Source organism: Rhinolophus sinicus, chromosome 15 (genome assembly GCF_057876585.1).
Source record: "Rhinolophus sinicus isolate RSI-liver-muscle chromosome 15, RSI-T2T, whole genome shotgun sequence".
Classification (NCBI taxonomy): domain Eukaryota; kingdom Metazoa; phylum Chordata; class Mammalia; order Chiroptera; family Rhinolophidae; genus Rhinolophus; species Rhinolophus sinicus.
Genome location: NC_142515.1, coordinates 22,632,269 through 22,649,869, shown reverse-complemented (window position 1 = coordinate 22,649,869; position 17,601 = coordinate 22,632,269). Strand labels below are relative to the sequence as shown.

Below are 17,601 nucleotides of genomic sequence, written 5' to 3'. Positions count from 1 at the left end.
TAAATATTATAAGGCGCTTGTTTAGGCACTATGGGGTGACAAAGAGCAAACTCCAGACCCGATCCCCTGGGAGCTCACAATCATCAGCAGAGACAGACACATAATAACCCATAGCACAAGGCAAATCATGAGAAATAGAGTAAAGGTACAGCAGAAATGCTATGGAGCCACGAGGAAGGGAAAGAAGCATTCTCTGACTATGCTATGACCTCTGCTGATCCAGGCTTTTAAATCCTTCTGGTGAAGAAGTAAATACAGCAAAGCCACAGTAATCCCTCAGAAATGTCATCTTAGGCTTTAATACAGTTTCTCAGAAATAAGACATACTAGGCAAAATATAAAAGAGAATCAGGCAACGTTTCATACTAATTTCACCTACCACCAAACTTAGGAACGGCTTCAAATCCCCCCACCTCAATGGTAAATCAATGAAGTCTTTTATCCCTAAGCCTCCAGGACTGCTGGTCCAAGGACCTGCAGCACAGCTTCTCCCTGAAAGGCCCGAGTCATACAACACTTAGAACTGTCTTAAAGCAAACCAGCCACACACTTCTTAAATGCACATCACACCCCTACAGGATGAAATAGCCAAATACCAAGATTTTAAAACCTAAAGCCAAACTCTTCCAATGTCGAATAGTATGCAAGTTACACTAAGCTAGTCATTCACTTATTTTATTGTCTTCGTAAGTACAATACATGCCAACTCTAGTATCAAAAAATAAATTTCACAGAAATCCACTCTAATTTCCAGAAAATGGCCACACTTAATCTACCAAACATTTTGGATTTCAGTCCCATTCCTTATACTCATTCCATAACCTGAAGTCCTTTTCCTCCCTGGGCTGCAATTCACCAACGTGTAAAAAGAAGCCATGGCCCCCAATAATAAAAAAATTCTTTAAAAAATAAAAAATTGGGCCGGCCCGGTGGCTCAGGCAGTTAGAGCTCCGTGCTCCTAACTCCGAAGGCTGCCGGTTCGATTCCCACATGGGCCAGTGGGCTCTCAACCACAAGGTTGCTGGTTCAACTCCTTGAGTCCCGCAAGGGATGGTGGGTTCCGCCCCCTGCAACTAAGATTGAACACGGCACCTTGAACCGTGCTGCTCCCGGATGGCTCAGTTGGTTGGAGCACGGGCTCTCAACCACAAGGTTGCCAGTTCAATTCCTCAAGTCCCGCAAGGGATGGTGGGCAGCACCCCTGCAACTAAGATTGAACATGGCACCCTGAGCTGAGCTGCCTCCCAGATGTCTCAGTTGGTTGGAGCCCATCCTCTCAACCACAAGGTTGCCGGTTCGACTCCCACAAGGGATGGTGGGCTGGGCGCCCCCCCAACTAGCAACGGCAACTGGACCTGGAGCTGAGCTGCGCCCTCCACAACTAAGACTGAAAGGACAACAACTTGACTTGGAAAAAAGGCCTGGAAGTACACACTGTTCCCCAATAAAGTCCTGTTCCCCTTCCCCAATCAAATCTTAAAAAATGAGTAAATAAATAAATAATAATAAATAAATAATTAAATAATTAAATAAAATAAAAAGAAGCCATGGCAAGGACGTGCAGAAAAGCAAACACTTGTGTTCGGTTGGTGGGAATGTAAATTGGTACAGCCTCTACAGAAAACAATATGGAGGTTCCTCAAAATATTAAAAATAAAACTACCACATCATCTAGCAATCCCACTTCTGGGTATGTATCTGAAGGAAATAAAATCACTATTTAGAAGAGATATCTGCACCTAGATGCTCACTGCAGTATTACTCACAAGAGCCAAGACATGGAAACAACATAGGTGTGCACTGATGGATAAATGGATAAAGAAAATGTGGTATATATACAATATTACTCAGCCATAAAAAAGAAAGAAGTCCTGCCATTTGCAACATGGATGAATCTTGAGGGCACTATGCTAACTGAAAAAAGTCAGACAAAAAGAGACAAATACTGCATGATCTCACTTATATGTGGAATCTAAAATAACAACTCATAGAAACAGAGTAGACTGGTGGTTGCTAGGGGCTGGGGGAGGTGGGGGAAATGGAAAGACATTGTTCAAAGGTTACAAACCTTTAAGTTTAGGGAATCTAATGTACAGCATGGTGACTGTAGTTAACAATATTGTATTGTTATATACAATATTGTATATACTTGAAAGTTGCTAAGAGAAATCTTAAATGTTCTCACCACCAAAAAAAGAAAAAAATGGCAACTATATAAAGTGATGGATGTGTTAACTAAATGTATTGTGGCAGTCATTTCACAAGACATATCAGATCATCATCACGTTGTATACGTTAAAGTTATACAATGTTATATACCAATTACATCTCAATAAAGCTGGGGGGCAAAAACACATGGAACAGCTCTCTACCACAGGCTTCCAAATTTAATGGTCTGGGGTTCTAGGTTCAAACTTACAATAGACTCTTATCAAGCATCACTCTCGCTTCACTGGTGAGGGAGACTCCAAAACACTATTGTAGGTAGATGCTAATCCTAAAACATTTCAACTCGTATGTAAGAAAAGAAAAAGGAGAGGAGAAGGGAAAAGAAAAAAGAGAGGGAAAAAAACAAAAGGAAGGGGAAAGAAAGAAAATAAACAAACATAAATGTGCCCATCATTTAGAAAGAAAAAAATATATATGCACAGATCAGGCATTGATTCAACAAATATTTACTGAGCACCTTTTAGGTGCCAAGCACTAAGGATACAGCAGCGAACAAGACAGCTGAGATCCCTGCTCTCAGAGTTTCCGTTCTAGTAGAAGAGAGAAAGACAACACACAAGTCGAGATAGTGCTAAGTACCTTGTAGACAAATTGTTTAGGAGAATTATATTCATTGGAAGATTCAAGTAGACCTCTACGAGAAGTGATACGTGGGCTGAGATCAGAATAACAGGAAAGAAACAGCCATGTGAAAATCTTGGGAAAAGTGTCCCAGACAGAGCGACTGGCAAGGGCAAAGTCTCCAAGATTTGAAAAGACTTGGCATGTTCGAGAAACAGAAATGCCGGAGTGCCTAAATAAGAGTATAAATATTGCCTTTCTGAAATGTTTTTGTAAAGCTTATGGCAGTGAGTGCTTTGTGTTTGTGTGAGCTTTTCAAATATATAAAGAGAATTCAAATGTCCGTCAGCAGTAGAATGGGAAAATTAGATTCGTATAATAGAATATCACACAGAAATTTAAAGGAACAAATTATTGAAATGATATCGATAAATTTCACAGCCATTGAATGAAAAACATCAGAAAAAGTACAAACTAATGATCCCATTTATATGAAGTTCAAAAAAGGCAAAATTAATCTATGGCAATAAAGGTCAGAATAGTGGTTACCCTTGGGAGGAAATGAGTGGGAAGGGGGACAAGGAAGCCTTCTGGGGTACCCGAAATGTGCTCTATCTTGATCTGAGTGAAGGTGTCACACAACTGTGTAAAAAAAATCAAGTTGTATACTTCACATTATATAAGCTATTATTCCTCAATTTAAAAAACAAGTCTGTGTTCATATATATATGAACATTTAACAGCACCCATGCAAAACAGCAGGACAGACACTAATACTCCCCGACTCGCACACTAAGGACCCCAATCCAAAATAATAACCAAAGTGTGAACACTTACTTAACACTTACTATGTACCAGGCACTGTTCTAGGCCCTTTATATACATTAATTTGTGTAGGGACATAGGGACTCAAACCCAAAGAGCCTATGTTAGAGTTCCAGCTCTTAACCACCACGCACGCTACTGTGTCTCTCAAAAGGCAGAGGAAGGAGCAGAAGTAGAGTAACCTGCACATAAGCAAAGCTGAGGATCTGCAGAGAAACTGTGAAGAGGTTCCAGCTGAGTGAGGAGAAAGAGTATGAGCATATACTCATCAACCTTGTAAACAAATGTAGTGTCCAGATGTCTTTTTTTTTTTTTTTTTTTTTAGGATTTTATTGGGGAAGGGGAACAGGACTTTATTGGGGAACAGTGTGTACTTCCAGGCCTTTTTTCCAAGTAAAGTTGTTGTCCTTTCAATCTTAGTTGTGGAGGGTGCCATTCAGCTTCAAGTTGTTGTCCTTTCAGTCTTAGTTGTGGAGGGTGCAGCTCAGCTCCAGGTCCAGTTGCCGTTGCTAGTTGCAGGGGGCGCAGCCCACCATCCCTTGCGGGAGTCGAACTGGCAACCTTGTGGTTGAGAGGACGCCCTCCAACCAACTGAGCCATCCGGGAGCTCAGTGGCAGCTCAGCTCAAGGTACCGTGTTCAATCTTAGTTGCAGGGGGCGTTGCCCACCATCCCTTGAGGGACTCGAGGAATCGAACTGGCAACCTTGTGGTTGAGAGCCCACTGGCCCACGTGGGAATCGAACCGGCAGCCTTCGGAGTTAGGAACATTGAGCTCTAACCGCCTGAGCCACCGGGCCGGCCCCCAGATGTCTTTTTTTAATCAGTTTCAGGCACATAGAACAACATAGTGATCAGAAATTTACAGAACTCACCAAGTGATAATCCCAACAAGTATACTACCCACCCGACACTGTCCATAGTTATTAGAACATTATTGACTATATTCCCTATGCGGCACTACACATCCTTGTGACTAATATTTTTAATTATAGTTGACATTCAATATTATTTTATATTAGTTTCATGTGTAGAGCATAGTGGTTAGACATTTATATAACTTATGAAGTGATCCCCCCATAAGTCTACTACCCATCTGATAATACATATAGTTTCTATGATACTATTGACTACATTCCCCATACTATACTTTACGTCCCAATGACTCTCCTGTAATTATCACACTGTACTTCTTTATCCCTTCACCTTTTTCACCCATCCCTCCAACCCCCTCCCACCTAGTAACCATCAGTTTCTTCTCTGTATTTATGGGTCTGTTCCTGTTTTGTTTGTTCGTTTATTTTGTTCTTTTGACTCCACATATAAATGGTATCATATGGTATTTGTTTTTCTCAGTCTGACTTATTTCACTTAGCATAATACCCTCTAGCTCCATCTATGTTGTTGCAGTGTCCAGATATCTTGAGTTTCATCACTCTAGCTTGCCAGTGGGTAGAGGTGCCATGGTAGAAAAGTAAAAGATAATTGTCTGATGCATGCATATGTATATGAATATCGATAATGGCAATGTAAAAAAAAAAAGGGAGAGATAGACAAATGAATGGAATGGTAGAAAACTTGAAAGGAAAAACTGGAGAAGAATCTGAGTGTCTAGTCAAGTTGATGTATATATCCAACATGGTAACTAAAAAAAAAAAAAAAGGCTGAAACACACTGATCTCCACAACAGGATTTAATTGACACTATAGTACTTGAGCTTAGTCAGTGCTCTGAGGATAACTCTGCACTGAAACTTGATAATGAATGGAAAGATACAGTAAAATAAGAGAAAAATGAAATGGAAAGCAAGTCAATTATAAGTCTGTACAACCCTCAGCTTAGAAGAGAATATTCTTGACCACTGCAGAGCTGTGATCACCTGTTTCAGAATCTCCTGGGGTGCCTCCTGGAAATGTAGATTCCAAAGCCTCCTTCTCCACTACTGAAACAAACTTTCAAGATAAGAACTAGGGGGTCTACATTTTTAACCACCACCAATGTCAGTGGTTCTCAACTTGGGCAATTTTGATGTCTCCCAGGGGATATCAATGCCTGGAGACATTTTTGGTGGTCACAAAGAAGAGGTAATACTAGCATCTACTAAGGAGAGGCCAGGGATGCTGCTAACCCTCCTACAACGCATAGGACAGTCCCCACAAAATAAAGAATTATCTGGCCCAATATGTCAATAGTGCAGAGGTGGAAAAACCCTGCCCCAAGTAATCCTGATGCTCACTAAAGTTTGAGAGGTACTCATTAATGCCTTAAACCAGGCTTTGAAAGAAAAAGACCATCTGAAGAGAGATGATTTTGAGAGAATAAATAAAACTTCTACCATCTCTAGAAAAGGCACTGGAGTAACCCTTACCTACCCCCGTATTTCATTCTCCCTAGAGGATCTTGGCTCCGGTTTGTCCATCTGTGAAAGATCACTACAAGACACACTGACTAGAGTAATCCACATTCTTGGTGAAGGAGATGAAAATCCTATCCGCCCAGGAGTTGTGGCTGAGTCAAATATAACCATTGTCTAATCATGTGCCATTCAACCCAATACACAAAAGGAGGCCATGTTTATAAAGCTAGAAAGAGTCTCCTGCCCTGACTGTCCTAAAAGTTCCCTAGTTCCTCTAGATGCAAGCCTATTTTTTTTTCTTTTTTAATCTTTAGGCAGAAGTTATCCACTCCCTAAGTTTTCCACAAGGCATACCATACTCTCTGGAGGTAATACTAGCAGTGTAAGCATTTAAGAGAATGCAGGGTATTCCTCCAAACCTCAACCCTTCATTTCTCAAACTAGTTCCTAACATGCCTCTTCCTTTCTGAAGGCCCCAAGGATTTGGCTCACTTGCTGGATTCCACGTGGTCCAGATTGGCCTTCTAAATTTACCCTCGCCTAAATCTGTACTTAATTCACTTCCCGGATATAGGGGTGGCCACTGCATTGCGTTGCTACTGTTCCACATGATTCCTTGCCACAGCTTCTTTCACAGCATGAGACACAGGTTCCCCCAATTCCACCCCACTGACCATGGCTCCAAAACAAGCATATGACTCCTTTCCATTTTAATGGATTTTTAATGCTAGCCACTGCAAGTCTTTTGTATTTCCAAAATGGAGTGAGGCCTGCATTCTTGAAGCCACCTCTCTGAATTCCTTCCCTTCACGGAGAAGTTCAGGATAGGCCACCATCCCCTTATTCTACCACTTTTCTTTTTTTAATGCCTGGGATGGAATTCATCACTCATTCCTCCAAATGTTTCAAAGCACAGGCTACCACTCAGGGTGATATACTCATATAATAAACAACACAACTGAGTACTCTCTATACACTTGGCACTTTCTAAGTACTTAAAATATACTATATTTAATCCTTACAATAACCAGATGAAACAGGCACTATAAGCATGATTTTATTTGGCCCAAGGTAGCACAGCTAATAAGTGGCAAAGCTGCTAAATCTTTCTCTCTGGTAGCCAGCCCCTCTCCCTATCAGAATATCCTATTAGTGCAAAAACTCAAGTGTTGACTAGAAGAACATTCAAAATCCAGATTCAGTTCAAGTTCTGTGAAAACTCCAAACTGATACCCATAATATCAATATTCCCACTTTCTCCAAGAAAATAGTCATCTCAAGTCATTGTCTGACAAGCACCTACTTTCCAGGGACTCGGACAGAACCAGCCTGATTCAGTACGTATATGAGCCACTTAGGGGGCAGCATCCGTATCTAGTGTGTGCCCTGGACAGAGCTCCCCTCAGCGTGGGGGTGTAGCCTGTACTTGAAAGTGGAAGTAATTCAGGGACTTTCCCAAGACTAAGCAGCAAGTGGCAAAACCAGAAATTTCCCAATCTCTACAAATAGGTAACAGCCACTGTCTACCTACTAAAGGTGAACCAGCTTCACAGAAGAGAATTCAGTCCAGTCCCATCAGAGCTGACCGAGTCTGCCCACTTTCACAAACTAAATAATACAGATGAAGAGGTTTAAATAAATATGACCGACTATTTGAAAGGGACCGACAGTTCCTTTTCAAATTATTTTACACAAGATGGAATGCACTTGCACCTTCAAAAGGAAGAACCAACTCCACATTGACAGGATTTCAGGAAACTGATTGAAAAGTCACGTTTTTCTGACATCTCCCAGAATGAGCATTCATTGTAAGATCCTCTTCTCAACGAGTAGGAGCCTCTTGTAAATTAATCCTGTCTATCTCCTGCTCAAGCCCTGAACTTCCTCAAACAGCACAATGTCACTCATGTCTTCTTCCTTTCCTACTGAACCGTACATACAAGCCTCACGAGTACCACCTAAGGATAAAATGAAAATTATAAGACAGTCTCCCATAATCTTAAAGGAAGCCCAAAAAGGTAACTGCAACCTTGCAAAGTAAGTTGATTTCCTGCTAGCTTCATAACTAACATGTATCAATACTTTACAATAACATAGGCATAGTATACGACAAAAAAGGAGATCTAATGGGCCGGCCCTGTGGCTCAGGCTGTTAGAGCTCCATGCTCCTAACTCCGAAGGCTGCCGCTCCATGCTCCTAACTCCGAAGGCTGCCGGTTCAATTCCCACATGGGCCAGTGGGCTCTCAACCACAAGGCTGCCGGTTCGACTCCCTCCAAGGGATGGTGGGCTGCGCCCCCTGCAACTAGCAACTAGCAACTGGCAACTGGCAACTGGACCTGGAGCTGAGCTGCGCCTTCCACAACTAAGACTGAAAGGACAACTTGACTTGGAAAAAAGAAAGGGGGGGGACCTAAAATTACGTTATGGTTCTTGCCTTGAGAAGCTCACTATTAAATGGGAGAAGTACATATTCTGATACTTCCTTGCAAACAACAAAATAAATATTTTTCCCCAGGATTTTTTTCACATATGCCCTCACTTACTCAGTGGCAAGACATTAAGTTCACTGAGCCTCCTTAATTCCAGCTGCCTACTTAACATGTCCATGTGCACAGCCCACAAGCAAACTGATCTCAGCACACCAGACTATGTCCCCTATACCTCATTCTATAGCCACCCCAACCCTTTAAAGAATCTCTCCTTTTTCGAATCCACATCCTGGCCAATGAAAGTCATTCACTCAATCTCTCAAATTAGAGACCTTAGCCCACTCTCTCTCCCCAATCATTAAGTCCTGTTGCATCAATCTCAGAATTATTGCTAAAATCCATTCCCCTCCTCTTCATTCCCACTACCACACTTTATTCAGTCCCTCAGTCAACTGCAACAACTCTAATTAGTCTCACTGCCTCATTTCTCATTAATTCAATCTGCACTTCTGCCACTCCCTAACATAAAAGGCTCACATGGCTCCCTACTTTCTTTTCAGCCTCACCCTCTGTCAACTTCCCCACCACACATCCTGTTCGGGACAAATTTCTGACACTTAAACATCATGGTATTTTTTCCCCTCACTTTCACCATGCCCATGTGCATGCTATTCTCTCCAACTGAAATACCTTTCCTTACTTGTGCAAGCTCCTACTCATCCTTCATCACCCAACTCAAGTATTTCCTCCTTGTGAAGATTTCCCAGACTCTCCCAGGCCATGGCAGTTCTTCACACTGTGGAAATTCCTCTATAAGGATATGTAACACACAGCACTACAATTTTTATAGGAATGTGTCTCTCTGATGTCCTTGAGGAAAGATACTCACACTTCTAACCCCAGTGCTAATTACATAGTAAGCACTCAATAAATGTGTATTGAATAAACAGTTCGCCTTCATATATCCCAGATCAATCTATTTCACTATTTTCCCCAAATTTTATGGCTTCTAGAACTTGGTTCTACGTGATATTTCAACTTTTATAACAAGTTATTTGAGTTGTCAAGGGTTTTTTAAATTATTATACAAATGTTGAAAGAATGAATTATGCCTAAACATCTGATGAAAACACCTTAAAGGTTTTCCTATTAACTAAAAGAATGGTAATTCCCCCTTTACAATCCTAACAAGAAGGATCCACCTAGCTCCAGACTGATTATCTGAAAAGCCTTCACAAAGGAAGTACGTGCACACAAATGCAACTGAAGGCACACCCAAATAATTCCAATTAACTTGTGCTAAGGGCAAGGACACAAACTATATTAGCCTTGGTTTACAAAGTCACTTAAAGCTCAGAATAGCCAAGAAACAGCTCTCATTAAACTCAAAACTTTTACTGGAGAGGAAGAACTGGGGAGGGTCTGCTGATCCAGAAACATTTATTAGGGACGGGCCAAAGTTTCTACTTCCCCATTCTGCAGAGGCAGCACTCCTCAGCTTCGGATAGCTCTCCTTCCCCAGGGAACCAGCTTTTCTCTCCTCTTGTTTATTCCCTACACTTGCCTGGGAATAGATTCGTTCCCCAGACTTGCACCAAGTAACCCAAAGAAAACACAGTAGCTTTATTGATTCTGTATGAACGCTGGGTTGAAGTCCGTCGGTCAGAGACTTTAAAAAGAGGGACAGAATGGGGGCCCTTGCAGGATACCTGAAGACTTGGTGCAGACCAGCCTTCCTCTAGCCCTTTTCAGAGGTCTTGCCCCAAGCCCTCACCCCAGGGCCAGGCTGGGCTGAAGGCCACCTAGGGGCGGGAACAACCTGGGACGTGAGGCAGCTTGAGGGATCAGGGTCAGACCATGTTGGGGTCAAAGGTCAGCACCTCGGCTACCAGGAGGGCCCAAGAGGGACCAGGAGCCGGAGGGACGTGACAGGCACCGGATGGTCCGACCGACAGGCCGCTGGATGAGCAAGCCGCTTCGCGCTCCGCTCCACCGCCTCGGGCCCAGCCTCCCCACCGCAAGCAACCTCAGCCCTCTTCAGCAGCTGTCCTCCCTCCCTCTCCCCCTTCCCCGTCACCCCCGTCGTCCCCTAGGCGAGCCAGGCCCCGCCCCCAGAGCCGCCTCGGGGCCAAGGCCTAGTACGGCAGGACCCGCAGGGGTTGGCCAGGTTCCGGGACCGGCCCGGGCTGGTGTCGCTTACCGAGCCCCGGGCTCCTCCACCACCACCCGCGCCGCTCCCCGGCCCGCTCGCTCCCGACGCCACCGACACCTCCGCTGCTCCGGGCTCACGGCGGTACTCCCGACCTCTCCCGACCCTTCCCCGGGCCCACCGTGCCCCGCAGGGTCCTAAAGCCCGCCGTTTCATAGGTTCGTCCACGCCTGCTTCCTGAGGCTGGTTCAGACCACAACTCCCAGCAAGCGTCACAAAGACAACTCCCGAAATGCACCGCGAGAAAGAAATTAGCAAAAGAAACATCTATTGAGGATCTTTTGGATGCAAGTTGCAATAGCAATGTTTTTAAATATGGCAGACCCTGATCCGGCAGTTGCACTTCTAGAAATAAATGTATCCTCTAGAAACACTGACAGAATTTGGAAGGATATGTGTTCCAAGCTGTTTATTGCTACTTTGTAAGTGAAAAATTGGAAACAAATTCATTCGTCCAACAAATATGTATTGTGTGCCTACTATGTACAAAGCATCGAGTAAGGCTGTGTTAACTTGGCAAGTAACCTTTCTGAGTCTGTTTTCTCATATACAAAGTGAAAGATTATAAAATATATACAGAGCAGTGGGGGCTTGGCCACTAGGTGCTGGGAAATGTCATTCAATCCTTGCAATGCCTTTTTGAAATACTAGGGACTTCACAGATGACAAAACCAAGTTTCTGAGTGATTAAACAGCTTGCCTAAAATTTTAGATTTAGTAAGATGTGAAGAAAACTTTGAACCCACATCTATCAGGAAAGAGATCTTAATAACCTAGAAGGTCAAGTTCTTTCTTGGAAGATTTTTATTTTTCTTGTCTATTTACATAGCAGTGTAAAATGAGATTAGTGGTTAAAAGTTTGCCTTACTAGAATAAAAAAGAATGAGAAGGGGCAAGAGGAAGGCATCTTGAAGTGAACCCCAATAGTTCCTGAACACTAGTTAGAAGCTTCCTATCCAATTGAAAGAATCCTTTTCCATACCTGATTTCCTTTTAAGAAACCTTTGTTGAGCACATACTGAATACCCAGTTCCAGGAGTAGTAAAAAAGATTACAATTCTGAGATTATATTGTAACAAAGTGAGAGATAGATAGATAGATAGATAGATAGATAGATAGATAGATAGACAATTAAATGTCTTAATGATCAGTGAATTATCAAGGACAGGCTTAGAAAGGCTCAAGTTGTAAATGCACCAAAAATTCAGAGAAGGGAAAATTCCATGTCAATCTCTGGAGGCTTGCTGGGGGAAGGTGAAGATGGACACAAATTTTAGAGGAAAGGAGAAAGGAAAAGAGAGTATCAGCGTGAAGCAATATAATACACTGCTTAAACCTATGTCTGGGAAGTGGATTAAGTACAGAGTCAGACAATGGTAAGTTGGGAAGGCCATACACCAAATAGGTAAGAGCACAACCTCTGAAACACTGTGGGAAAGAATCCCAGGTCTGCTACCTACTAGCAGTATGACTTTGGATAATAACTTGAGCTTTCTGAGCTTTAATTTCCTATCTGAAAAATGAAGATAATAAAAGGCCTAAGTCATATTGGTTTGATTATTCAGCGTGGAACCCTTCCCCTCTTACTCTGAGGGCCTCTTCCTTTGGGTATCGTCTTGGTGGAAAACGAGGCCTTGAGTAATGAAGGTAAGTAGTTTATATGACCTAAGCTTGGCCACTAGGTGCAGCCTCCAAGGATTTTAGCTCTTGTCAAAAGATGCAAAGATGAAGAGATGGTCAGAACGTTGTTTATAACAGGTGTATCCTGGCGGGATGGTTCTACGAAAAACAGTTGTGCTTCCTACTTCTTGGTCTTCAGAGAGTTTTTGTTCCTGCTCATTTTCCAAGCCTATTTTTCCTATCTCCTGCAGATTCTGTGAATCCCTTATGTTCTAATAAATTTCATTTTTATTTAAGATAGCCTATTTCTATAACTATTCTGTAACACTTAGCCAAGTGATATCACACGCACACAAACATGTACCCCCTCAAGCTCATTTATTCCTTCACCACATATCTATTGAGGTCTTTCTTTGTGCCAGGCTGTACTCTAGAAATGAGGGTACAAAGATAAAATAAATCCTACGGCAACTAGGAACAGCTGGATGAGGGTCAAACTTGGACAGGAAGGTGATGTTTAGGACATGTTGAGATTGAAATGTCTATGAGACATCCAGGCAGACATATTTAGTAGCCATGTGGATACCCTTTATTGAAACTCAGCAGAGATATACGGGCTGTACATAAATTGGCTTAGTGGTAATGGTTCAAGCCATGAGAAGGAAGGGAATGGCTTAGAAAGAAGGTTAAAAAAAATAAACACATAAAAAATAAAAGGGCCCAAGATAGAATTTAAACACCTACATTTAAAGGATGGTGGAGGGAGATGAACCAATGGCAAATGGAAATTTCTGAAGATAGTACTATCTGAAAAAGAAAAAAATGACAGGAGAAAGATGCCGGGGAGACCACAGGAGGGACTTTCGATAAAAAGGTTGTCAAATGTCTCAGAGAGAAAAGAAAATTAAAATGTCCTTGAACCTCAGGAAAATCTACTTTAGGTAAGTAGTAGTTTGAGGAATGAATGGGAGAAGGAAAAGTGGAGGCAGCAAATGTTAGAGGATCTTTGCAAGAACCTTGACTGAAAGGAAAGGGAAAGCTAGAGGTGGGGAGATGAGGATGAAAGAGTGACTTCTAAGACAGGACAGAGGAGAGTGTTTCTATGCTAAGAGCAAGAAGACAGAATGAAGCTGATGAAATAGAAATGGATGCAGGTTCTCAGGGAAGTTGTCAGGGGAGAGAGGGAGAAGCAGGCTTCACAAAGTGGACTTGGAGGGAAGAGGAATAACACATCACCTGAGAAAGCAGTCAGGGGTGGAAAGGACCCCTGCATATCAATTTGTAGGTGTTGCTGGAGAAATTACACACAGACTCAGTGCCTTTAAAGTATTTTTTAATTTTGTTTTCTAACCAACTGTTAGTTTTGATGATGAATTGTTGTAAAGTGACTCTGGACTCAGACTGCCTGTGGTTGAAAGCTCACCTCTACCTCTACTGCTTAATAGCTGTGTCATCCGGTCAATTTACTTAATCTCTCTGTGCTTTATTTTCTTTATCTGTAATAGGGGCTTTTGGGAGGGGGGGATGCAGGGAGCTGTCATATAGTAAGTGCTATGAAAGTGTTAGCTACTATAATTATTTACCACCAAATTATCACGTCCCAGAGGTTGAGGTTTTCTATTTTGTTAAGGGCTGTCTACTCAGAGTAGGGGCTCAATAAATTTTCATGAGTAAATGAGTTGGGGTGAGAGAGCGAGGCTTGGAGGGAAAGAAAGCCTTGGGAGTAGGACGCTTTCAGTACAGAGCTCAGCGGGGCTAGAATCCTTATTAAGGGTCAAACTCTGGGCCACTCGCGGCTTCCTGGGGTCTGGGGCAGCGGGCCTACAACCCGACTCAAAGAGCGTACCTAGGACTACCGAAGTCGCAGGCGCTGAGACCTTTGGGTGCTCGGGAAGCTCCTCCCCCGGCGATGCACCCATGGCTCCTCCCCTGGAGGGCGGTGTCGCGCCCACCCAGCGAGAACAGGGGCAAGCACTGAATTTGCCCAGCGGGGAGGGCGGGGCGGAGCCGACGCTTAGGCCAGGCCTCGGCCCACCTCATCCAAGGGGGACGGAAGTCTCAGCCCCACTCTCGACCTCCCCCGGGAGCCCTGGACTGAGAGCCAAGCCTCGCCCCACCAGGCGGCCGGCACTATGAAGCGTGCGGCGACTCTGCGCCTGCTCTCGGATTTAAGCAACTTCAGCGGCTCAGCCCGGCTCCGGGAGTTGCTGGCTGCGGACCCAGAGGTCCGAGTGCGCTGCAGCCCGGACGGCCGCCACCTGCTGCTACTGCGACCCCCGGGGGCTCTGGCCCCGCAGCTGCTGATTGCGGTGCGTGGACCGGGCGAGGAGCTGGAGCGTGCCTGGCCGGCTGGCCAACTCTCACCGCTAGACGCCTTCTTCCTGCCGTGGCCGGTGCGACCGGCGCTGGTCTTGGTATGGGAGAGTGGCCTAGCCGAGGTGTGGGGAGCGGGCGTAGGGCCCGGCTGGCGACTGCTGCAGAGCACCGAACTGTGTCCGAGCAGTGGATCCCGCGTGGTGGCCGTAGCGGCCCTCCGAAGCCGCCTGGTGTGGTGCGAGGAGCGTCAGGCTGATGCTGAGGGTTGCCTAGTGCCGCCCTCAGCAGCTTTCAGCCACCATGTGTGTGTCAGGACCCTGGAGCCCAGCGGGGAGGCTGGCACCAACCTGGGCCGCACACACATCCTCCTGCACCACTGCCCCCCTTTCAAGCTGCTGGCCTCCCGCAAGGACTTCTTCCTGGTGCCCACTGCCAACACCTGGCCTGGTGTGGGCCACATTCTGCTCATCTGGAACCCAGGCAAGGGTAAGGTGATGGTGGCTGCCCCAAATCTTGGCTTCTCCTACAGTAAGAGCCTGAATCCTGGACGAGGGGACACATGGGACTTCCGGACTCTCCTTCGAGGCCTTCCTGGGCTACTGTCCCCCAGGCAGCCATTGACTGTACATACCTGGGCCCCAACTCCCCGGGGACTGCTACTGCTTGACTTCAGGGGCACTGTGAGCCTGGTGCAATCCCATGGTGGTACCCGGGCAGTGGGCACCCTGCAGGAGGCACCTGTAGGCCAGGCAGGGTCTGCAGCACTGGGAACATTTCATGGCACTCTGGCCTGTGTGCTGGGCTCCACATTGGAACTGTTGGACATGGGCAGCGGGCAGCTGCTGGAGAGGAAGGTCCTCAGTACAGACCGAGTACATTTGCTGGAACCCCTAGCCCCTGACACAGAGAATAAGGAAGAGCTGGAGACACGAGGAGGTCTTCGTCTGCTTTCAGCTTTGGGTCTGTTTCGTGTAGGCTGGGAAGCTCCACAGGGCCTTGAGCTGCCTTCAGCTGAAGACCTGGTATTTGAGGAAGCCTGCGAGTACTACCAGCGACGGAGCCTGCGGGGTGCTCAACTCACCCCTGAGGAACTGAGACACAGCAGCATATTCCGGGCACCTCAGGCTCTGGCCTCCATTCTCCAGGGCCACGTGTCCCCTTCTACACTATTGACCATATTGAGGGCTGAGCTTCGGGATTACCGGAGCTTAGAGCACCTCAAAGCCCAGCTGGTGGCTGGGGACGATGAAGAGGCTGGCTGGACTGAGCTGGCAGAGCAGGAAGTGGCACGCCTGCTGAGGACTGAGTTGATGGGAGACCAGCTGGCCCAGCTCAACACAATTTTCCAAGCCCTTCCTACAGCAGCCTGGGGTGCCTTCCTCAGGGTCCTGCAGCTCCAGCCAGATGGGAATGGCAGGTTGAGGTCCCAAGCTCCACCTGATGTGTGGAAAAAGGTACTAGGGGTTACAGCAGCTGGAAAGGAACCCCCCAATGGGGTACTGCCCCTCTTTGAACTCCTATGCCAATACCTCTGCCGGCTAGAACCCCGATGGCTGCCACCCTTTGTGGAGCTGGCACAGCAGCAGAGAGGGCCTGGGTGGGGGGCAGGGGGCCCAGGGCTGCCTCTGTATCGCCGAGCTCTGGCAGTACTAGGAGAGGAGGGGACCAGGCCTGAGGCACTGGAGCTAGAACTGCTTTTGGGCAGTGGGCGGCCCAAAGCTGTGCTCCAAGCTGTGGGGCAGCTGGTACAAAAGGAGCAGTGGGAGCGGGTTCTAGAGGCTGGCCTGGTCTTCAGCCCCTCCAGCCCCCTGCTTCGAAGTGAGATCTTCAAACTGCTGCTGGCCGAATTTGCCCGGCACCGGCGACTTGATGCTCACCTCCCCCTCCTTTGCCGCCTGTGCCCACCAGACCTAGCTCCCACTGAGCTCCTGCTGCTACTGCGGGCACACCTCCCAGATGAGTCGGAGCCCCCCACCCCATTCCCTAAGCCTGGGGCAGAGCCCCCTCTCACTGTGGGCTTGCTCAGAGCTCTACTGGAGCATACTGGGGCTCAAGGACAGCCCTCAGGCCCAGTTCTAAGCTTATATGAGGACATCCTCTGGGACCCAGGCACTCCACCTCCCACCCCACCACGGGGACCTATGACTACCCTCCAGACATCAGACCACCCAGGCCTGGAGACCTGGGCACCATCTGGACAGGGCTTCTGTGTGACTGACACAGGCTGAAAAGAGCTTCTGTGAGCAGGGAAGCGTGCCTAGGAGTTGTAGAGGGCCAGGGTGAGCATTGTTTTATACATATATATATATATATGCAAAATATTGTCATATAATAAATATATTTGGTCTTTAGCTTCAGGTTTTTGTCATGGCACAGAGCTCTCCTAAAATCCTTGGATTTTCCTGAGTGATAGGAATGTCTTATTATTCATAACAGACCCCTTTAGATCACACCTGCTTTATGCTAATGAGGTAACTTAGGATGGGTCCCCAGCCTCAGAATGGGGCTAGTCACCAGAAGGACCAAGTGATGAGAGGATTGGAATTTTCAGCCCCATCTCCAACCTCCTGGGAGGTGAGTGGGACTAGAAATTGAGCTCTATAAAAACTCCCGGACAAGAAAATTTAATGAGCTTCTAGCTTGGTGAACACATCAAGAGTGACACCCAGAGAGGTCGTGGAAACTACCTACACACACACACACACACACACACCATACCTTGCTCTATGCATGGATTCCATCTGGCTTTTCCTGAATTGTATCCTTTGTAATAAACCTGTAAACATAAGTAAAGTGGTTCCCAGAGTTCTGTGAGCCATTCTAGCAAATTATCAAACCAAATTATAGCATGGGAATTCCCCATTTATAGCCAGTCAGTCAGAAGTACCAGTGACTTGCAACTGGCATTTTAAACTTATCATTTTTTCTTTTTTATGCGACTGGCATTTTAAGTGGGGGCAGCCTTGTGGGACAGCCCTTACCCTGTGGGGTCTGCACTAACTGTAGGTAGTTAGTGTCAGAATTAAATTGACTGCTAGGACACCTATTTGGTGTC

General features: G+C 45.7%; 2 protein-coding genes across 4 annotated transcripts in view; one reads left to right on the top strand and one right to left on the bottom strand.

Moving 5' to 3' along the window:
* Positions 1-10,737, bottom strand: part of ARMH3 (armadillo like helical domain containing 3) — a 143,042-nt gene extending 132,305 nt beyond the window's left edge. For all 3 annotated transcript variants that reach the window (XR_002136765.3, XM_019724983.3, XM_088791876.1), the window contains exon 1: positions 10,602-10,737. The gene's annotated coding sequence lies outside the window, so the exon portion shown is untranslated. The remainder of the gene's footprint in view (positions 1-10,601) is intronic.
* A 3,423-nt stretch (positions 10,738-14,160) lies between these two features.
* HPS6 (HPS6 biogenesis of lysosomal organelles complex 2 subunit 3) lies at positions 14,161-16,897 on the top strand. Its single transcript, XM_019724985.3, has one exon. It carries the CDS (start codon positions 14,363-14,365, stop codon positions 16,772-16,774), a length of 2,412 nt encoding a protein of 803 aa, XP_019580544.3. The 5' UTR covers positions 14,161-14,362; the 3' UTR covers positions 16,775-16,897.
* Positions 16,898-17,601: the final 704 nt, after the last annotated feature.

What these genes read in the sequence shown, in the direction of transcription:
- HPS6 (XM_019724985.3), top strand. Translation starts at nt 14,363, where the DNA reads ATGAAGCGTGCGGCGACTCTGCGCCTGCTCTCGGATTTAAGCAACTTC.